The sequence below is a fragment of the Penicillium alfredii genome, assembly GCF_028826965.1.
Source record: "Penicillium alfredii strain IBT 34128 chromosome Unknown utg000005l_segment0_segment0, whole genome shotgun sequence".
In the NCBI taxonomy this organism is placed as follows: Eukaryota; Fungi; Ascomycota; class Eurotiomycetes; order Eurotiales; family Aspergillaceae; genus Penicillium; species Penicillium alfredii.
The window spans coordinates 27,552-50,616 of NW_026622702.1; the positions used below are offsets into that span (position 1 = coordinate 27,552).

General features: G+C 40.7%; 5 protein-coding genes across 5 annotated transcripts; 2 read left to right on the plus strand and 3 right to left on the minus strand.

Annotated features, from left to right (window-relative positions):
- Positions 1 to 1,751: 1,751 nt before the first annotated feature.
- NUU61_003449 (uncharacterized protein) lies at positions 1,752 to 2,597 on the minus strand (the record flags this gene model as incomplete). Its single annotated transcript, XM_056654031.1, has 1 exon — positions 1,752 to 2,597. The coding sequence occupies one exon, from the start codon at positions 2,595 to 2,597 to the stop codon at positions 1,752 to 1,754; it is 846 nt and encodes a 281-aa protein (XP_056512058.1).
- Positions 2,598 to 13,996: 11,399 nt separating this feature from the next.
- Positions 13,997 to 15,094, minus strand: NUU61_003450 (GTP-binding protein; the record flags this gene model as incomplete). Its single annotated transcript, XM_056654032.1, has 1 exon — positions 13,997 to 15,094. One exon carries the CDS (start codon positions 15,092 to 15,094, stop codon positions 13,997 to 13,999), a length of 1,098 nt encoding a protein of 365 aa, XP_056512059.1.
- A 2,175-nt stretch (positions 15,095 to 17,269) lies between these two features.
- Positions 17,270 to 19,204, plus strand: NUU61_003451 (uncharacterized protein; the record flags this gene model as incomplete). Its single annotated transcript, XM_056654033.1, has 8 exons — positions 17,270 to 17,300; positions 17,416 to 17,519; positions 17,569 to 17,830; positions 17,884 to 17,914; positions 18,194 to 18,291; positions 18,351 to 18,724; positions 18,794 to 18,928; positions 19,166 to 19,204. 8 exons carry the CDS (start codon positions 17,270 to 17,272, stop codon positions 19,202 to 19,204), a joined length of 1,074 nt encoding a protein of 357 aa, XP_056512060.1.
- A 703-nt stretch (positions 19,205 to 19,907) lies between these two features.
- Positions 19,908 to 21,392, minus strand: NUU61_003452 (pyridoxal phosphate-dependent decarboxylase family protein; the record flags this gene model as incomplete). The annotated part of the gene is made up of 1 exon (XM_056654034.1): positions 19,908 to 21,392. One exon carries the CDS (start codon positions 21,390 to 21,392, stop codon positions 19,908 to 19,910), a length of 1,485 nt encoding a protein of 494 aa, XP_056512061.1.
- Positions 21,393 to 22,034: 642 nt separating this feature from the next.
- On the plus strand, positions 22,035 to 22,846 carry NUU61_003453 (uncharacterized protein; the record flags this gene model as incomplete). Its single annotated transcript, XM_056654035.1, has 3 exons — positions 22,035 to 22,322; positions 22,392 to 22,650; positions 22,740 to 22,846. The coding sequence occupies 3 exons, from the start codon at positions 22,035 to 22,037 to the stop codon at positions 22,844 to 22,846; spliced, it is 654 nt and encodes a 217-aa protein (XP_056512062.1).
- Between the last annotated feature and the right edge of the window lie 219 nt (positions 22,847 to 23,065).

The window sequence follows — 23,065 nt, forward strand, 5'->3', positions numbered from 1 at the left end:
ATAATGATACTAGTCGGTAATACTAGTAATACTATTAGCGCTATTATTTATATTGATATTATAGTCGGAAAAGATATAACTATCCTCGAGCTGCTTGCCCCGCGAAAATCAGACGCTGTTAGTTAGGCGGGATGCCTTCCTTGTCCTAGATCTTGGACTTAACGTTATCGATAGGTGATACTGGATTTAATCTTAGGGGTGTGATAGTCTTGCCGGTGAGGGTCTTGACGAAGATCTATATACTACCGCGTAGGCGAAGAACTAGATATAGGGTAGACTCTTTCTAGATATTGTAGTCGGATAGAGTACGGCTATCCTCTAGCTGTTTACCCGCGAAAATTAGGCGCTGTTAGTTAGGTAGGATGCTCTCCTTGTCCTAAATCTTCGATTTAACGTTATTAATAGTGTCGGAGGACTTTATCTTGAGGGTGATAGTCTTACCGGTGAGAGTCTTGATGATTATAGGAAAAGTTAGTATAAACTAAATAATAGAGGTGGATAGCTAGGAAACGTATAGATCTATATACTACCGCGTAGGCGTAGGACTAGGTGTAGGGTAGACTCTTTCTGGATATTGTAGTCGGATAGAGTACGGCCGTCCTCGAGCTGCTTACCCTGTGAAAATCAGACGCTGGTGATCGGCGATAATATTAGTAGTGGTGATATTACTAATATTAGAACCGGGGTTCTAAGTTTTATGAAGCAGTATCGCTATATACCTTAAAACCCTGGTTTTAAGGTAGGGGCTGAAGTAAGGCCGGTGATACTAGTGATGGTACTCGTGATGCTCGTACTATCATAGACGCGACCGTGGGTCTTCTAACCCTTTTTTTTAATAATGATTGATTAATATTTAATACTACCTAAATAATAATAGTTGTCTCTCTCTGCCTACCCTATTCTTTCTGTTTCTGTTACTTTGCTGCTTATTATATAGTCTCTTCTACGCGGTTGATTTAGTTTAGGGACTACGGCCGTAGGGGTTAAAAAGTCGAAAGAGAGGGAGAGAGGGAGGGAAATCGTTCTTCCTTATTTCTTGGTATCCCCTATTAAAATCGCGAGTTCGCGATTTTCTATCTCCTACCCTATCTATTATAGCGATACTGCTAAGATTTGATATAGAGAGAGTTCTAGATGATCAATATTACTATCTGAAAATCTTCGTGTTCGACCCCCTTTGGATAGCCTGCTAGGAGCGATCCCCCCCTCTGCCCCACGACGGTATCGGGCGGACCTAATTACCCGCCCGATACCCTCGCGCGCCCCGCTACGGTATCGGTCGGGCCCAATCACCCGCCCGATACCCGGATCCACCTGCCGAAACAGCTGATACCCGCCAAGACCGACCGGCACCCCCGGACGCTCGGACGAAATCTGGCGGTGTTTTCCGACCGATACCGACGGCATTCCTAGGGTTCGGGTTATAGTGGGTTATGCCGAAGTCTACTCATAACCTCTCAGAGAGCACTAGGGGAAGCCGGGGAAAGTAGAACTCTAAGGAAGGGAACAGAAGAGAGAGAGAATTAAATTATCTATCTATCGGACCTTCTTAGAGAGAAGAAAAAGAGAAGCTATCTACTGCCACCTACAGATACGCTGCGGGCGGTCAGAGAGGCGGTGGAGAAAGGCCGGCAGAACCCCAGTCCCAACTTTGCTCCCCTGTGAGCAACTTCAGAAAAGCAAAGGAAAACAATCTCGAACCGTCCGATCGCTAGCCCATTTCATCTCATGGCCTCCCTCGTCTGCGGCATCTAAAATGTCTGGGTTTCCCAGATTTCTTCCGCCATCTGTCGCAAATCATCCTCCGTCATCTGAATATCACCTTCCTCCGATCGGTCTGTGGCGCGAAGGAATAGGCTTTCGAATGGGACGGTGAGAGGCGCATTCGTCACATCGGTGGTGCCATCGGCCGTAGGCTTCGAAATGACCAGCCGTTGCTGGAGGGTAGGTTTGGTGCCAGATGAGGTGTCTGTCATTGCCCAGATCTCGATGACGATCTCTCTTTTCGATTTGTGGGTGGAGATGCTGATCGCGGCTTTGACCTCTCCGCTTGACTGAGAGAGCCACCAGCGGAGATCATTCCGAAGTTTGCCTTTAGACTCTGCGTAACCAACTTCTATAGCGATCGAGGGCCACTTGTCGGTGCGTCCAGCGGGAAGACGCCGTGGGTACAGGCCGTGGTCGGCCTCCTTTGTTCTCGGGCCTTCATGGGTGGTCTTGCGCCCGAATCTGTGCAGAGAATGCCCCAGATGCATGGGCTCCAGCTTGTCTCTCAGCTGATCGTGAAAGGCGAAAACGGCCTCTTCGTGGGGACCGGAGACCATTCTCGCAATTAGAATTTGTGATTCTGAGCAGTAGGATTTCAAGGAATTGCGGATGAGCTTCTCACTGGATTCGGAGAGATCCTGGAGGAAGGTGCGTTCGTCCACGTTGGTAAAAACCACGTATTCACTGCCTTCCCCTTCTAGGCAGCGATCATGTTCCCGCAGCATGGTGTCCAGGAATTGCTCGCTTCCCTTGTATGGATACCTGTGCGTTGTTGGCGGCAGGCCTTCCAAGATGTCATCACTGCCTGGTAGGCTAGTATCTGGAGGCATTGATGACCAAGGCAGTAGTGGGTAATCGCAATTGAGTAATTTTATCTTATCATAGAGGCTTTACCTTAGCATAGAGGCAGATTCAAGTCCCCAGTGGTGATCCCTCAGGATGAATTGCCTCATGGTGATGGCATGGTGCCGTATTACTAGACTCCCCACCCACACACCCCCAAAAACCCCAAGCCAATTAGAGGAGTGCGTCGAAAATATATGCGAAGCTTGATTGCTTTGTTGATCTAGCAGACGCCTCGTGTACGAAGATCGGATCAACGAACTAGACAACTAGGTCAGTTACCCAAGGACGACCTGAACGGAAGTAGGTTAAAGCAACGTAATGTGAGCGGCAAGATCCTGGACATTATTCCGGCAGACTAGAATTTTCAGCTTGAGAGAATACACACACACACAAAGGCAGAAGAACCGCTGTTAAGTGAGAGGACTATCCGAAGTATCCCAGAATCAATCTCCCGCTTATATCTTATAGGCGGAGGTCCTCGGCCAGCTATCATTTTTTTCGACAAAGCAGTTTTATAGTCTAGGACGTGAGGAGCCAGGGCAAAGTCAGAGTCGCTTTCAATATCTCCATTCTCCAATAGGCAGCGAAAAATGACTGGTCATCAATACTCCATCTGGATATACTATATGCAGAGAAAACGGGCAAATGGAGACGCCAACCCCGAGCCATGGGAAAGCGCAAACGAGAACCATGTTAAGTCTACCAGGGTTAGTACTGTTAGGGGGGGGCGGTCACGTGGTTTGCTTGGTTTTTCAGGAGTAGCGGGTTCTTTCTCGATCTTGGCTTTATTATCTATCTTGTCTTTAGGATCGATCACTTGTTCTTTTTATCGTTTTATAGTAGTTAACGTCTAATTCTAGCTAACTATATCTTTATTCGGTTCTCCGGTATAGTTCTATCTATTTTTAGAATGGCGTCCCCGGGAAAGCATCTGTCTAGCCCATAGATAATCTTCTAATCCCTTTATTCGTCGAGGCCAAAGAACCCCTCTACTAGCTACGCCTATTTAGTATAACTAACTATCTCCTAGACTAAACTAATTAGGTCTATTATCGGTAAACATCCGTAAGTTAATAGAAGACGCGATTAATACAGAAAAATTACGTCGTACTATTTAGCGAGACTGTAAAGGGTCTATAGAGATGGTGAGGCATGAAGCTATTCCCAACTGACAGAAGGGTGAATTAGGTGATATTATATAATCTTGAGGGAGATAATGTAATCGGTAAGCGAGTGGGACATGTAAGCGAGTGGGACACCCCAAAACACATAGTAAATGCGATAAAATACAACCTCGAATCTCAACATTTATTGTCTAAGAATTATATTTAGCTATATAACTCTATTATATACAATCATCCTATTATACTACATGAGTCTAAGGCCTATTAATATAGTGGTTGTGGAGAGACATATATATATCCAAAGTTACAGTGTATGTTTCTGTAATCTCAATTGATAATTATTTAATCATCTGAGACCCATATATGATATTATTCAAGGCCTATTATAACTCTATTCTTAAAATCTAAAAGAATTGATATATTATTGTTGAGATTGATAACCACATTTACTATGTGTTTTGGGGTGTCCCACTCGCTTACATGTCCCACTCGCTTACCGATTACGTTAGAGAGTTAGATCCTATTACCTAACCTACCCTACGATAGAATAATCACGATACTTAGTAGAGATCTAGTCATTATATTATCGATAATACGTGGAGTCGTGAAGATATTGTATAATAAATTAATACTCTTATATTAGACTAGCAAAATAAGATTTAGTCTTAATAGCAACACGGATATACTATTAGATCTGCTATTGTTCTATTTTACTTTTTTATCTAATCGATAGGTTTTATACCTTACTAAGTATATTCTTTATAATTCTAAATCTTCTTCTTCAATTATCTAAAGAAACAAGATAACCCTATAAACCTAGTCTATTATAATATATAGTAGTAATATATTTAATAAGATATTATAAATCTCTTTATCCGAAACTAACTAGGCTTAATTAGATAAAGAACTATAGACTATTTAAGAAATAATTAGTAAACTTTAATATCTATAAGAACTATAATAAATAGCCCTATAAATAAGAAGCTAGCTTAAATAAAAGAATACTACTGAATCTTTAATAGATTAAGAACGAAACTAAGGTCTATTCCCTATAGAAGATAAAAATAAGATTAAGATTAAAAATATCTTAATATTCTTAATTTATGTAAAGGGTCTACAGAGAGGGTGAGGCATGAAGCTATTCCCAACTGATGGAAGGGTGGATCAGGTGATATCATATGATATTGAGAGAGATAGGAAGTTGGACCTTATTACCTAATCTACCCTACGATAGAATAATCACGATACTCGGTAGAGACCTAGTCGTTTATATTATCGATAATACGTGGAGTCATGAAGATATTGTATAATAAATTAATACTCTCGTATTAGACTAGCAAGACAAGATTTAGTCTTAATAGTAACACGGATATATGTTACGATCCCTGCAGCTGCCAACTAATTGAGGGACTCGACTTACAGATGGGCCACCGAGGGCCAACCAGCAAATAGTCACGTGAGACAAGGCGTAGGGAACAGCCGCCAATCAACTATCATGATAGCAACTGCTCTTCGAGGTCTAATAGTTAGGGCCTATACGTGACTCGCCCCTAGTAGAAGGGTAAGACGATTAACTAGTAGAGCGCGCTAAGATATATCTATTACTATACTATCTATTATTAATACCTATATAGAGGACTAGGTATATAAGGAGCTTCACTATATATATATCTAGTTCTTCGTGATTAATCGTATTATTATTACTTAAATACTAGTTTATAGTTTAATTATAAAGCTAAAAACCTTAACGATCTTAAGAGCTTACTTAGTGATCTCTAATCCCTAAGTAACTAACTTAATTAGCGCCTTAACTATTATATCTTATAAATACCCTAAAGACCTAAGTCTATCTAAGGCCCTACGTAGTATTAGTATAGTTATAGACTATACTTAAGGCTCGTAGTATTCTAAGAGAAGTATTACCCTTTAAGGACCCTATTTACTATAATTAGTTAGTAGTTTATAATATATTAATTACTTAATGAAGTTTTCGATTTGGTCTGGAGCTGCCAGAAATGGCGTTAAGTGACGCCGAAAATGGCGTTATCGGCCCACGGGCTTAATGCCACGACCCCTCAGCGACTTCTCTATATACCCTAAAACCTAGCTGACCTACCTTAACCTACCGCCTAGGCCCCTTAGGCGTGTTATTTATAAGTCTGTTGTGTATAAACGACGCGTTACGTCTATATCCATTACTGCTTTATTATCTATTATTTACTTACTATGTACCTTTAGCTTACCTTCTTTTATCCCTTACGAATCTAGTTATAGTATTCTAAGATAGTATCCTATAAATAGATAAAATAAGTAATTATTAGCGCTATACTAATTTTTTATAAATAGTTTCCCTACGTTTCTTTTAGAATAATAATACTTTTCTCTAAATACTCCCTCGTAGAAATACTTTATACTTATCTTTAAATACTAAGTTATGACTCTAGCGTAGATTGTTCTAGGTTAATATATTTCTATTATTCTATAGGTTAATCTCTCTCTTTTTTATATTTATATATCTTTAATATAGAAAGATATTAAGACGTTAGAGTTATCGTAGTAATAAAAGCCCTAGCTCTAAATTATTTTATATAGAATTAGATATTAATACTTCTAATATAGAAACTAATATTTTAACTCCGGAACCTATTTTATCGTTATTCCGTAAAGTTTATTCTCGTGATTCCTAAGTTAGTAAACGTGGCTATTATCGAGTATTACTAAATAATTTAAATAATAAATCTAATAATAAAGGAATTTATATTTATTATAAATAGTAATTAAAGAAGCTAAAATTATAGAAGACGTTAAAGGCTATAAATATAATTTAAGAACGGAACTCTTAATAGAGTATAGGTTCTAGCTCTAGCTCTAGCTCTAGTAATACCGATAAGGATAATTCTAAGATAGATCCTAATATTAAGTCTAATAATATATTATCTAATAGTAAAGATAATAGATATATAGATAGGACTTAGGTAAATATAGCTTATATATATAATTATTAGGAATAGTATATTAAATACTAGAAAAGGTAGTAGAATTAGAAGCTAATACTCTATAAAAGATATAGTTAGAAATAGTATAAAAAAGATTTATAGTCTCCTATTTCTAAATAGGCTAATCCGAATATTACGTTTCGAGCTATAGGAAAAAAGGAATTTTTATTATTCCTACGTTAGTATCTTTGGTTATAGTATAGTAAGAATAGACGACAATCTAAGAGAATTAGAAAGGCTAGTACTTTAGATATATACTAGAAAAACTTTCTTTAATATTATAAATAGATTAATAAAGACCTAATATATAATAGGCTTAGTCGATAAATAAGAAAAATAAGATTAAATCCTATATCTAGGTATTTAGCTAATAATTAGCTCTAAAATAGAGTATTTAAAAGATTATAAAATAATAGAATTTAGATACTAAAGAAAAGGAGAAGACTCTAATATATATTAAGGACTTAATACCTCTATAGGAGATAGTACTTTGTATAATAAAGAAGCGGTTTAATATTAGACTATAAAAAATATAGTAATATCTCTATAATCTAATAGTATATTTTACTATAAATTAAATTAATATAATATACTATCTATAGTATAAATATCTATAGTATTTAATTTAGTATAATCTAGAAAATAGACTACCCCGAATCTTATTTAAGATTATCTATAAGTTCGCTAAGAAATACCTTAGAGTTATCTAAGGGTATAAATTAGTTTATTTCTTATTTAATATCTTATTTTTATATAAACGTTATTTATTACGCTTTAATAATTAACTAGAAATATATTCCTAATCCTAGAGATTATCTATAACCCATCGCTTATACTAAGCCTATATATATTTTTATTTAGAATACTCTTCTATAATAACGTTTTCTATCCCCCTAGAATTAGATCTATAAGAGATCTTCGATATCTATTCCTAGAAAGAGATCGGTAGTAGATAGAAATTCCACTAAAAACCAAGAAAGCCGAATACTATATATTCTATAAAATTAAAATAGCTAAAGATAAAATTATATTCTACCGTTACTAACCTATTTTAGTAGGCTTATTATCTAACTAGCTTTAAAGCTTTAAGGAGATTACTAGATTTAAGTAGGGTCTCTTTACGTACCGTTTTTAGTATAGTAAAGGGATAATTATTAGACATGGACAGACCCGTCCCATAGGTCAAAGATCTTAATCTATGACCTAAACCCACGACCTATAGGTTAGGTCAATAAAATCCTGATCTATCTATAGGTTGATCTATAGGTTAATAGGTTAACCTATTTTTGACCTATTTTAGTATAAATTTCTTAATTAGGATGGATAATTTGCTTATCTTTTTTAATAATATACTATTGTTAAATACTGTTTTTGTTCTAATATAACTTATAATTCTAACTCTTTATAAAAAGAATATTATATAGTAATAATATATTTAGAATATATAATATATTAATTTATTAATTTAATACTTTAAGGTAAGAATTATATTTTATAATAGGTAGATATAGGCGAAAGAAGATATTAGTTAACTATTTCTTATACTAAACCTAAAAATATATATTTAAAGTCTATAGTAGTACTTCTACTTTTTATATAAATAAACTATATATATTAGAAACAATAAAATAGATATAAATCTAATATCTAATATTTCTTTATTAATATATAAGTATATTATAGTCTTATTTATATAAAAGAATTATTTTAAATATTTTTTCTGAATTTATATAAAATAATAATATTGGCTGGTTAGGTTGAAATTTTTTGGGGATAAAAAGAAAAATCTTAGGGTATTACTCTTATCTAATTATTTAGGTTAATAGGTTAGCCTATGGGTTGACCCGTTAACCTATTTCTTACTATCCAATAAACTTTGTATATATTAGTAGAGCCTATTCTGATTAGTTATAAAATTCAGTACTAGGATAGTACTGAATTCTATCTATTAATAAGAAATAAGTATTAGACCTATATATTCCCCTAAATCTACGATGATTTACCTTAGATTATTTTTCTATATCTCGAGTCTCTCGCTATAAAAGGGTTATATAGTCCCTCTTTTACTAGATATAATAAAATATATACCTTTTTATAGTAGTCTTTCTACCTTTATTAGAACCGGGGTTTTAATCTATCTACGTAATTACTTAAAACCCCGGTTTTAATCTACCTACGCGTTTACTTATAGCCCTAGTTCTAATATATCTATATAAAAAGGTTAGCTAGTTAGGTTGAAATTTTTGGGGGATAAAAATAATAGTCTTAGGGTATTACTCTTATCTAATTATTTAGGTTAACGGGTCAACCCATAGGTTAACCCGTTAATCTATTTCTTACTATCTAATAAGCTTCGTATATATTAATAGAGTATCTTCTGATTAGTTATAAAATTTAGCACTAGGATAGTGCCGAATCCTATCTACTAATAAGAAATAAGTATTAGACCTATATATTCCCCTAAATCTACGATGATTTACCTTAGATTATTTTTCTATATCTCGAGTCCTTTATTTTAATATATTATTGCTATATCTCTTCTATATCTTAGTTATCTACCTTATACCCTCCCTCTCTTATTAAGAGTGAGGGGTTTGAGTTATCTATTTTCTATTCTAATTAACTTCTCGATACCCTCTTAGAACCACCAGAAAGCTAGTAAACTGAGTAAAGCCTCCCTCCTATTATACTACTAACACTAAAATGATCCGACGATCGGAAAAAGACCTAGGTAATTTTTGATAGTATAAATAAAGCAGAGTTTTTAAACTAGTAGCTTAATACCTAAATTAGTAGTTCTTATAATACTATAAAGAAGATAAACTAAGAGAGTCTATAACGGATTAATATATAGTTATATTTTGATTAAGTCGTATATTTAGTAATAGAAGAGCTAAAGCTCCTATATAAGCGATATAGTAAGGTTATAGACTATCTAGTCTATACTAAGAATAGGATAATAGGTCTCTAACGTTACTAGAATCAGAGTATATACTAGAAAGGCTAAAGCACTACTAAATATTTAATAATCTAATATCTTATAGAATATATAGTATATTATATAGCTATTATTTAATTTATAGACTAATCTTTCTTAGGCTAAGAACTCCTCTCGAATAGCCTAGCTAGTTATCTAAGAGCTATAGGAGTAATAGTTAATTACTATAATAATTACCCTACAGCTTCCTTTTTAAACTATCAAGCATCCTAAATTCTAAGCCCTTCTTTGAATAACCTAATTATTATCGTTTATCCCTAGTTTCCCTTTTTATCGAACTATATAGCGTCGAATCTAGGGAATAACCTAAGATTAATAGAAAGATTTACTTTAGAAGCTTCCGCCTAAGGCTAAGCTCTTTATTAGTCTTAACTATTAGATATCGCTATTTTAATAAATATTTATAGCTATCTCTAGCTATTTTATTAATATAGACTAGAATTATTAAGAGGTTTTACTTAGCTTCGAACCTATTTCTGGTATATACTCTAGGTAGAATCTTAGTATAATCCTCCTCGATATCCTCTAGAAATATTAGATCGAAGACTAAGTACTTATAGTAATAACTAATAATATATCGAATAACTCTACCCTTATTTTAAGTATCTAAGATTCTATTTAATTATTAGATATTAACTTTAAGGTAATGATTATTCGGGTTCTATATATTATATATATAATTTAGTTAAGTTTAAAGCAACTATTTAGCTAAATAAAAACGAACCCTTAAAACGAGGTAACTAAGACTATTTAATCTAAGGAATATATCTAATACGCCTATCGAAAAGCATAAAAACGAGATATTACGATAACTCTTATAAAGATATATATCTATACTCCTTATTTATTAGTTAAAATACTAACCTACTTTATATTTTAGATTAGAAACCTTACAATCTTTATTAATATAAGCCCTTAACGTCGGGAGTCCTTCCTTAGTCTCTAGCCTGACTACCTTTAATTAGTTCTAATTCAAGATATCCGAATTAGATAGAATTTAACTTTTTTGATACTCTAACGTACGAAGCGGTTATAATTAGTCTTTAATCGATTTTACTCTAAATATAATTATCCTTATCTTAAAATCGATATAGATAAGTAGCGTTAGATCGACTACCTTCTTAATATTACCTAGCTATTTTTCTAATTTACTATAGTCCTCTTAAAAATAAAGGATATTACTATTTATACTATCTTTACTATCTATAATAAGCTATTTAATTATTTTAAGAGATTAATTAGATAGCTTAGTAGAAAGAAGGTTAGATAGAAGTAATAAATATATCGAGTCCTTAAATTAGCTAAAGGTAAACTCCGTGAGTATTACTCTATAATAGATAATAAAGAGCTTAGTAATATCTATACGATTAGTACTATCTTAGCCCTTTAGTATAAGGTTAAATTTTTTTAAACTAAAGACTAGGACTACCCTTAGATAGATTATAACGCCTAATACTAACGAAGTCTTAAGGGTCGGCTTCTGAGCTACTAAACTAGCAATATTCTAAGCTCTTAATCACTATCTAAAATAAAATAGTCCTATTAAACTAATAAGCTTAATATATTTTTAATAGCTGATTCTTCTACCTTAAACTCCTAGTCTAAGGTAATATAGTATATTAAAGAAGGTAAGTTTCTATATATACTTTTATTAAAACTAGGGTTCTAAATAATCGCTTAAAACCCTGGTTCTAATCTATTAAGTTTCTATCTTTCTACCCCTATTAGAACCAGGGTTTTAAGGCCTATCTTAGAACCCTGGTTTTAATAAGGGTATTAGTTCTAATCTATCTAAATATTATACTAATTATTATAATCCGCCTTCTATCTAGATACTATCCTAATCCTATCTTATTAGTTCTAGAAGGATTATTAGTATAAATTTCCTATATTTATAAGCCTCGCCCGTAATCTCCTTTTAATCCTAGTTACTAACGTTAACGTTAAGCGATTATTTAATTCCGCGTATAATATTTACTATTATCGATAAGGGGCGCTAAATACGTTTACTATATAGGATCTAATAATACTTATATATATTACTAAATTCGAAGTCAAGGAGAAGTAACTTATATTTATTTAAGAGCTTCGGGAGTAAGATAAGTTAGAAATTATATAAAAGGAAAAAAGACCTAAAAAACTTATAAAGAGATTATGCTAATTAGTGATAATAAAAAAGAGGATACTATAGATCTAATAATTATAGTCGATATACCTTACTAACCGTAGTAAGAAAAGTTAAGGAGTAATTATAAAGATAATTATAGCCTCCCGCGGATTTTTGGTAGGGTTCGTAAACGCCCACGAGTACTTAATAATTATAAGCTTTAAAATTAAAATCGATTAATATTTAAAATAATATTCTCTAGAATTACTTTCTAAGAATTATTCTCCTAATTACTATAAAAAATTATTTAACTAAAATAAATATAATACCTAAAAATATAGTTAAGAACAATATAATTTATAAAAGTTATATAGTTAACAAAGTATCTACCTAAATAGGTTAAATAGGTTGACCTATTGACCCGCGGGACGGGTCAAAAAAATCTTGACCCGCCCACGGGTCAAGAGGTCTGACCCACGACCCGCCCATGGGCTGACCCACGGGTCGACCTATATGGGTTGTCCGCGGGTCTGTCCAGGTCTAGGCCACCGTTCGTTGGCTGCTCACTAGGCTAGGGAGGTTATCTGATTAAAAGAAATCAGATTCAGAGAATTGATCTAAAAAATAAGATACTTAGGAATAAGATATATTAAGCGGATTCTGGTAGTAGGAAGGTAAAATATAAAAAGTATAGTAAGGGAAGACTTACAGTTTTTTGTCTTAAATCTAAGGGGTATAGGTAAACGAGTCGCGACTATAATTTCGACGTGTAGAAAAAAACAATTATAGATAGATACCTACTATACTATATCTTATTGGATATCTTTATATACTAGTATAGATATCTTTGGATAATCCGCAAGATATCCACGGATATCCTACGGATATCCAAAGCTATCCGTAAATATAGAGGACAGAATCACCAAGTCCCTAAGAACATAAAAAAACGTATAAATTTTCCTCTAACTTTCTATAGAATTATAGGAACTAAAGATTAGGGGTAAATAAAAAGACGTCTTACTATTATCTAATATCATTTTTAACGGGTTTAGGCTATTATTAGTAAGGTCTAGTAGTTTTGGTATATCTTATAAAGATTTATACTGGCTGCCTTTAGTACCAAATATATATTTCTGCAATAACACCACAAATTAATCAAGAATAACAAAGTTATAGGCAGCTACCGCCGCTAACCTCTAAATACAAAGGAATAGTAATAAGTTAATACTACTTTTATTTAGATACATTAGCATTTCTTATTATTTTATATAGGAATAGTGATAAAGTGCAGGATAATACTATCATAACCAGAATATATATATATTAAAGTTAGAACCAGGAGTGAGTCAGCGATATAAATACTATATGATCGGCTATAATAGGTTAAATTAGCGAGATTTATACACTTGCGGATAGTTTACAGATATCCATGGATATCCATTGGATATCCGCAAATTTGCGGATATGGATATGGATATTAAAGTGATATCCAAATCCGCAGATTTGCGGATATGGATAGCATTGTCGTATCCGCAAATGCGGATATGCCGCAGTCTAGTCAGTTGGGAATAGCTTCATGCCTCACCATCATTATAGACCCTTTACAGTCACGCTCTATTCCCGCTGCTTCCCTAGGTAGATCTCTCGGACCTCGCTGGATATATATATATCCGGAAGCAGTCGATATGCTCAAATCGATCTCGTCATAGACTCACAATAAGTTGTCGCAGCGATCACGAAGACTGCTTCGTTCGCTGCCTCCGGGCCGACAGGCATACTAAATACAGCGCTTAAGCGAGCGATTCGACGAATCGCTCTATATCGTTATTCGTAAGCCAGGTAAGGCAGAATATACCATACCAAAGGCCTACCGGCCGATTTCGCTGCTTAAAACGCTAGCGAAGCTTCTTGAATCGATTGTCGCCTCTCGCCTAAGCTATTTTACCAAAGCACGCTCTCTTCTAACAGAAACATATATACAGGTATATAGGTCACTCCTGCGATCGTACCCTTTATCTGATTCAGTAGAGGGTTCATAAAGCATAGCGCGAAGACTACCAATATATTTCATAGTTAACTTAAACAAGGTATCATCATAACATCAACGATCATCACCCAAAAGCTAGTCCAGAGTTCGTGGAGCCAGTTCCTTCGAACCCTAAACCAGCCGCTCGACTGCCAACTCCGCGTCTGCCGCCTGCACCAATCCACCCGCCTCGAGCTTCTTCTTCCACTTGGCAGACTCGTATCGGGCCAGGATCAACGTTATACGAGCAACCACTGCGGGGTCTGCAGACTCGGCGACCACCGCAGAAGGCGTAGCCGTCCACCTCCCAAACGCCCAATTTAGGATATAGTACCGCGAGTCTTGAGACTTCGGTTTCGCGTCAAGGTTCTCAGATGATTCTGCGGGGGGATCTTGAGCAGAGCAGTGTATGATGCCCTTAATGCGGTAGACTTCGTCTCTGGGCGCCGCAGAAAGGAACCGTTCGAGAGGAGGGACATCGACAGTCTGCTGCGAGACAGCCGACTTAAGTGTTACAGATAACACCTCGACTTCAGTCTGGTGATCATGCTGGTGGCCATGCTGCTGCTGCTTATTCTGATCCGGATTCACTAGAGTAGCAGTAGGATCCTTCTCCTTCGTAAACAGCGCGCCATCAATCCCAAGCAACACATCCTTATCAACGTGCCCCCGATCCGACTTCACCCACGGCGTCTCAACCTCCAGATCGCCCACACGATCAAGACAAACATCAAAACGCTGCTCCGAAACCAGCTCCCACTTATTGAAGATAATCAGATCCGTATACTTCGCCTGGATCTTCGCCGTATACGACGTATCCTCATAGCCCTCCCAGTTCTCAACATCAATAACACTAATCACGCCATCAAGCACAAAATGCCCGCCCTGCTCACGCGCTAGCCGGTTCACCTCCATCGCTAGCGTCGCGGGGAACGCGCTGCCGCTCGTCTCGATGACAATGCGGTCGGGTTGTTCCTCGGTACGCAGCTGCTCCAGCGCGTCGCTGAGCTGCCCGACTAGGTTGCAGCAGATACATCCGTTGAGCAGTTCACGTACGCCGCTGATGGATTGCGCGGAGGCGAGCTGCGAGTCGATTGCGATGTCGCCGAATTCGTTTTTGAGGAGCGCGAGTCGGTAGGTGCGGGGCAGTTGCGGGATTAGGTTGAGGAGGAGTGTTGTTTTGCCCGAACCAAGGAACCCAGTAACTATTGTCACGGGGATTGGTGCCATTTTTTTCAGAGGCTTGGGTAGGGGGACTTTTCAAGAGAGGGAGCGAAGGAGAAAGGGTAGAGAATTGGACTTTGCTTTGCGCCGATACTTTTTCGCCGCGGACCGCGGGGCGGAGGGCGCTAACTCTTTTGATGTCCTACACTACGCGGCCAAAAGTCTGGTTACACCCTATTAACTCCCCCAATATTAATTAGTATAAATCCAGACTAAATACACAATGAAAAGAAAAATGTCAATATTTAGTATACCAGCCCTTCGCTGCGCGTACAGCAGCAAGCCTGCGAGGCATGGATCGAATAAGGCTGTCAACGACGTTTTGATCAAGCTGCTCCCATGCATCGCATATAGCTTTTTTTAAAGAATTCCCAATCCAATTTAGACCTCCCATCACCTAGCTAAGGGTATAATGGAAGGATTTTGAGTTTCAGAAGTCGCCATACTGACTCGATGGGGTTAAGCTCAGGCAAATGAGGTGGCCAGTGTACAGTCTAGGACCCAAATTCTATGATTTTCGAACCTCGAACCACTCCTGTAGGATTTCTGTCACACAAATTATCATATTATCTTGTTGAAATATCGAGCCTGGTCCCATACACTGGCAAATGGCCTTCTTCGAGAGTAGTAAGATAGGAATTCGCAGTATAACCTTGCCGAGGTGCGCGATGTTGGCGCGACAGCCGTTACTTCACTTGGATCAGCCCGCGAGGCCCTCAGTACGTTCGCAGACCACACAGTCTATACAGCAGAGCTTCATGGGAACACCCCCCCCGCACAATGAACGCACTTCTCCGACGCAACACCTCAACGGATCACTATCTTCACCGACAACCAAGCAGCTATACAAGTTTGTGCCCACCCCGCCAGGCCGTTGGGCCAGAAGTTTGCGAGGCAGATCGCGAGCAGCATCGAACGCCTCCGGCGTCCACACTCTTAAATTCGGATGCGCATTCATTCGATCCCTGGGCATTTCTGAGTGCTGGGCAACGAGCACGCTGATGCTGTCGCGAAGAGAGCTGCAGTAGAAGCGGATTGGGTGCCAGTCTTCGCGCTAGCTGACCTTTACTGACTGAAGCCTCGCGATCTGGCAGTCGAAGAGTGGAAGAAGCAATGGGCAGGCGAATCAGCATGGTGCTTATACGCGCCGCTGGCGGTTCCCTGAGCCTACAAAGGATGTCTGTACGAGGTATCACCCGCTTTATGGCGCGGGTACTGCTGTTCTTCTACAAATGTAGACTGGCAAAATCGCTCTCGCATCATACTTTTCAACTCTACAGAACTGCCGCGAGAATGCACTCAATGATGATCCCAACAGAGGCCTAGCGCAGTGCTTGTGTGGCGAAGGCGCTCAGAACATACGCCACGTTTTGATGCTGCCCTCGCTTCGCTGAACTACGCTTTTGCATCCTCGGTAGGCGAATGCCATGGACCGACTGGTTCACGAGACCTTACAGGTAAGGCAACGCAATTGGTGATGCAGACAAGGTTCCTCGGTCAATTTGGAGCCCTGCCGTCCACGTACCGGATCTTCCGATCGCGAGGCGAAGGCCTGTGAACTGCTCCCTGCTTGCCCCCGGGCTTCAAAATATCAAGAAACCCCCCCACCTCTCTGTGTGAACTGGCGTTGCCCGGCCGCGCAATCGGTCGAAGGCGTGAGAGAGTAGTAATGTGGGAGCTTTGGTCGGTCGGCTTCGGTCCCACAGGGATGAACGCATCAAGGATGACAGGAGTGTGAAGAGGGAACCTGCTTCGCGGGAGCCAGTGATTCAACCCAAGCGAACCCTGCCATTTATTAGTGGTAGGGTGAGTGCGAGTAGGTTAGAACAGTCTTCGCGAGAGAGGTAGCGGATGAGGTGTGGGAGTGCTGAGGATCAGGTGATTGAATCGATGAAGGCGTGAGTTCGCATTGAATCAGGTGACCTTGCGTGTTTTGTAAGGGCAGAATAATACCACAGACCGGTGGCGTATTCCCTTTCCATGTCGCTCTTGTCCCCCGAGGTTTGCCGCTTTGTTTAACGGTGCTTCCGCTTAGTGATTTTACCGTCATCATAGGCTGTCATTCTTCCAGCCACAAGCAAAAGAGCATTTGAGCCAATGATGTCTCATTCAATTGTCCAAAGCATGTCCTGGTGGTGAACCCTTCATTTTGCTGACCAGCAGAGTGGTCCTGTTGCAAAAATGGGACGGGATATCCCGGGATTTTTTTATGGTACGTGAAGCCTGACGTCCATTGCGTGGTGAATCTGACTGTGGATTTTAGGTGAATTATTAAATTATCCTGCGATCAACCGTGCATTCATGCAAACACTAACATAGCCCGACAGACGCCGAGAAGAATAAGTATTTCAAAATCCAAGCCAATCATGTTGCACCTCCTGGCGCTCAGTACTCGAAGGAGTCTGTTAAGAAAAGGCGCATAGAACAAGAGGTTCGTCGGGTTCCATTCTTCAGGCGCCATCTCTACTCATACCACACAGCATCACCAAAAGAGAGTCAATCTCAATGAACGAATGTCTCGAGAAAGGATTCAAAAGGCCAGCTTCCTCAACCATTCCTTAATCGACGTTGGACAAGAACTCGGCCTACACGCCTTGTCCCCAGGTGCGAGAGAGGAGCAAAGAGTCCGCACATATGCAAACCAGTTACATCGCAAAAGGCTCCATAAGTTTGATCCTTGGCCAGATGGTTTTCTCATCCGGCATATATTGCGGACCCCGGAGTCAGGGATCTTAATCGCCGGTGCGTCTCAGGTTGCTTGAGTCCCTTTATTGATTCTGACTGGTTCTGACTAGGCGGGCACTATGGCGGCGAGTCGTCTCTTTCGTAAGTGCGACTGCTTATGTCGTTGCAAGCTATCCTAACTATCGAGCAGGGCATGCTTGCCGGATTCCAAGCACAGTCATTGGTCATACAGACAGAACAGGGAGCGATGTCTTTCTAAAGAGGCATATCGAGTTCGTTCCCCGAGCCCTGGCTGTACCCACTCCGCTAATCTAGGCCGTACTCAGCTATCATCGGTGTCCCTCAGTTGCACGGGCTATTTATTGTGAGGCCGCCATTTTCGGTTTATTTTCGCTCCAGAGTCCCTGCTAATTCCCCCAGGACAACAATGGACAGCGGCCCAAATGGAGACTCATTTATTACACCCCAGAAGATGCCCGACAGTGATGATTGCGAGGACCATGGTTGGCCTCCTTATTGTACGCATCCCTAGCGGCCCCCTCGGCATCACAGATAAGCTTACTTGAGGCCCTTGTAGTTCCACATAATATCCGAATCCGTACCACTCCTTCACTCTGGGGCTCTGCGGCGTGTCCGTCTGGGCCGAAAGCGCTCTTTGCCATCGGCACTTCAGATGGCCTTCATACCCTTGAGGGCTTAGAGAGTCGCTGGACACTGTCTCAGAAGCCGTTTCCTGACGACTTCCACCCGCCAGGTGACTCTTCCCATGCAAACGTCACCGCCGTTGAGTGGTTGTCCTCAAACATCATTGCATCGGGGTTGAAAGACTCTACCATTTTCCTGCATGACCTGCGTAGCGGTGGCAGTGCTTCGCGAATACAACATACTCACTCTGTATTCAAGATCCGGAAGATCGATCCGTACCGGCTCGTTGTTGCAGGAATTCAATCGGTACCAGTCCCCCATTGCTGTTTCTTCAAAGAATGCAGAAAATGCGTAACTAACAACAAGATCTATTAGCTTCAAATGTACGACGTCCGCTATGCTCCGAACGGCCTCCAGCACAAACCCAACCCAATCTCCTGCTCCCATGCTTCTACCCGACCATATCTCACCTTTCCGGGGTACACACCCCATGTAATCCCCGAATTTGATGTGAGCCCAGAGCTAAATTTACTCGCAAAAGGTACATGCATCCCCTGCCAGCCTAAATTTTACAAGCCGCAGGTGCTTTGGATTCTGTATATATGCTAACTTTTCTTCCCTACTCCCTATAGCCTCTGATGAAGGCAAAATCCAGCTCTTCTCTCTCTGCACTGGCTCGCAAGTCCAATCTCCAATTACTAGTTATCAATACCCCTCTGCTATCACCTGTGTGAGATTTGAGTCCAGTGGCTGCGAGTCGACTCGATATCGTCCGCAGACGCCTAGTTTGCTGGTTGGTGCAAGTGCTACTATCGATCAGTGGAGCTGGTAGTTTTCTCGCTCTCTTTCGCCGCTTCTGAGCTGTGTGGCTATGTTTTCGATTGCGCCTGGGGCTTTTATGGTGTACTTAATCCATTTTTATTTCTCATCTTGTGCGGGGCAACAGTTAAAACCTGGCCTTCCTAAGAACACTCCATGCGATTAACTCTTAGACCTCGCGCAGCTGGCCTCATATATTTTCATGACTTATATATTCCCATGTATGCCATCTTCGGATTCAGTGTAGTACAATGAAATATGCAGATATATTAGATTCGGGCTACTCATCATAACTGCGCAGCATCCTGTGAAATGGGCCCAGTCAATCGCCGAATGCCAATCGCCGAATTTCGCTGAGATACGTAGGTGGACAGTCGTGATTGGTCAGATTCTCACACATAACATGCACCTTCCGATGTTTCTGACCGGGCGCTCATCCTTCCCTTTTAGTTGCGGAGATCTCTATCTTTTTTTTTTTTCTTTTCCCCTTTATTCCTTTCAACATTTTGTTTCTTCAAAATCAAAATCAAACCCAAAACCAAAGTCTAAATCGAAATATTCCATACCAAATTCATCGTTATTACTACTATCGCAATATAAGGGTTACAAGATCTCCTGGATCATCGAGTCATGGTCATCAAATCCAGCTGTATATTTACAAAGTTCATACTCAACATTGTGATACCTTGGCCAGGACTCCAGTCACCAATGCAAAGTCCCTGTCTTCATCCACACGCCAGTTGGAAATTGCAATTCGACAGGCAGGAACCCCCTGCCAGCTAGAACCAGAGACAAACATCTGCGAAGTCTCGTTGATCTTTTTCGCCAGATCACGATTCAAGGCCTCGTCGTTGGCACGAAATAGAACAATGATAAATGCCTGATCTTGTAGCCTTTCCTTGGATGTGGCTGCTGGTAAAGCCGTGTAAGCGGGGTGGTCGAAGATCCACCCATAGATCATCCGGGTGAGCCTGATTTGACGCTGCAGCATATCCCGATATCCAACTCTGCCGTACGACAGAAGCGATGCATAGACCGGTAACGCTCTGAACCGGCGCGAATTCTCAATTCCAATATTCAGCGGTGATGGAATAGTAGGACTATCCGAACTCGCGACAGTCAAGTAGGCGGCATTTGCATTCTGGAAGACATGAACGGCCAAGTCAGGGTGTCGACAGAAGAAAAAGCCACAGTCGTAGGGCACATTAAGCAGCTTGTGGCCGTCGCCAGTAATCGAATCCACCAACTCCATGCCCTCGCACCCCTTCTTGATCGTTTGGAATTCCGAGCTGTCGTCCAGGGCGCGGCCAAAAATTCCAAAGGCGCCGTCGACATGCAGCCACGCGCTGTATTTGTCACAAAGCTCGCGGATCGATCGCACCTCGTCCCCATTTGCTGTCGCAAAGCGGCCAGTGTTGACTTCTCCGCATGATATAGCAACGATGCTAGCCTTGTCTCCTTTTGCTAGCTCCTTCTCTAGCTGCTCAAGATCAAACCGGAGTGGATCATCTCTGCGACAGGTATTGCGTACATTGGCACGACCAATACCTAGTATGCTGGCGGTTTTGACGAGTGATGAATGGGGTAGCGTCGTTAGCACCTGCACCCCGGAGAGGCCCGAAGCCTGCAACGCTTCAAACAAGCCATTTTCTCCAACGCTTTGAATGGTACTCCCTTTTTTCTCAGCGGCCTTCCGAAGAACAAATTCGCGCCCGCAGGCTAGGCCGAGAAGATTGCTTGCCGTGGCGCCCGTGGTGAACGTCCCATTTTGCCATGTAGGACGATCTAGGCGCAAAAGATCCGTCAGGAGGCCGAGCGCGTTGAACTCGACCTCAGTGGCAATTGAATGACTTGACAGGTGCACCTGGACATTCTGATCGTAGGCGGACACTACGTTGTCCGCGAAGAGCGCGGCCGGAGTGACCCCACCTGTAATGAAGCCGTAGTAATTGGAGCTGATGCTGCCTCCATTGAACGCGGGGACAAGATCTTCCGTAATATGTCGCTTGACTGTTTCAACCTCAGCACCGTGGTTCGAAAGGGCCGTGGGAAGAGAAGCTCTTGCTCGAGCAAGATTGTTTGCGGTTGGAAGGACGCCCGACTCCCACGGCCCCTGAGCGGCCTTGGATAGACCCTGGAGAAATTGGTCCTGCATCTATGGACATGCAATCTGGTCAACCAGCTCAAGAAAAATCAGAGCCACTTTATATATTCTTTGGGCTCGGTGTGCCAAGAATAGGGGGATTTGACATGAGTCGTATGGAAGTGTCCACTGTAACCCGTGAGATGCAAGTTCGGATGGACCTACTATAAACGGATGATCTTTTCTGATCTTCTCTTAGTTTATCCCAAGAGTCCAATCCTTTTTTTTCTTTTCTTCCCCCCTTTCCTTCTCTCTCTCTAATTGGACGCGGTTGGCAGAGTGGACTGGCATGGTTGTGCGTATCCACTTTCATCGTGGACCTTCTTGGACCCCAACATTTAATCCCGAGTTCCCCCTAAGCAACACCACAACAGAAACGTACTGCAAATATTTTAGGATCCTGGTCTCGTAGGTTCCGAGCTCCCAGGAAAGGCCTATCAAGATTAGCTAGTGCATTGAGTCCCCTCGTCTCCGGTCGTGCGGTGTAGCCTTGGACCGCAGGATCTAGGGGCATTCGCCGATTGAAATCCTGCAAAGTGACTTCAGAGAGAACTAGGTATTTATAGGAGCTTGTCCTGGAATCTTTCATCGTCCCCTTGGACCAGATTCCTACGTTGATTTCTTTTCTCACCTGCCATCGCGCCAGACAGAACAATGACATCGTCTGTTGTTTCTTCCTACGTCCCAGCCGCTCAGGCCTTACAGCCAGACTCGTCACACTTGTCACCACGGTACAATCTCGAGCACCTCGTCCAGGATATCAAGTCACACCTGGGAGTTTCCGGGGGCATTGCATCGTCTGAGGTAGATACGGAATACTTGATCTCACTGGCGCAGAGCTATGTGTCCGATCCCAATGACTGGCTGCAATTTTTCCATAATGACCCCAGCAAGAGCTACACGCGTAATGCCATCGAAAACATCAACCATAAAGCGAATATTGTAAGTTGAGTCACAAACCAACCGGCTTACTTGCTGTGGCAGTGGTGTGGTGTGGCTAACCACTGTCAGCTCCTCCTCGTGTGGAATCCCCGGAAGGGCTCCCCGGTCCATGACCACGCCAACGCCCACTGCATCATGAAAGTGTTGGCTGGTGAGCTGCAAGAGACCGTCTATCGCACCCCCGACCAAAACGAGGCTGGATCTCGACCTCTGGAGGTCCTTTCTGACCGGAGGCACGCCATGGATGATGTCACCTACATTTCGGATGACATTGGCCTCCATCGGGTGCATAACCCAAGCCATAACCAAATCGCGGTTTCACTTCATTGTGTGTTATCTCCTATTTTTCTTGTTTATGTGGACTCCCGTATGCGTGTGGCTTTGTTGGAGTAGAAATAAATGCTGATGACTTTCTAGTATACACCCCGCCTAATGCTGCTGACTATGGCTACAGCATCTATAACGAGGCTACTGGCAAGTCCAGCTTTGTTGCCCAGGCTCGATCGGTTTCTCAGCCAAAATGAGAAGGGTGTCAATGCCTGATTAGAATGACATGTGTTATGACTAGTGAATATATAATGATGAATAGTTGGTTTGATTTATTGATCGCCTGAAAATGGAGCCAAATATGAATACCCGAGGAAAGAAAAAATAAATATATATCGAGCAGCGAAAAGACAAGAAACAAACACCGAATGTGCAGCTAGTAATTTGTGACTTCGAAGGGCAACGGAGAAAACCGA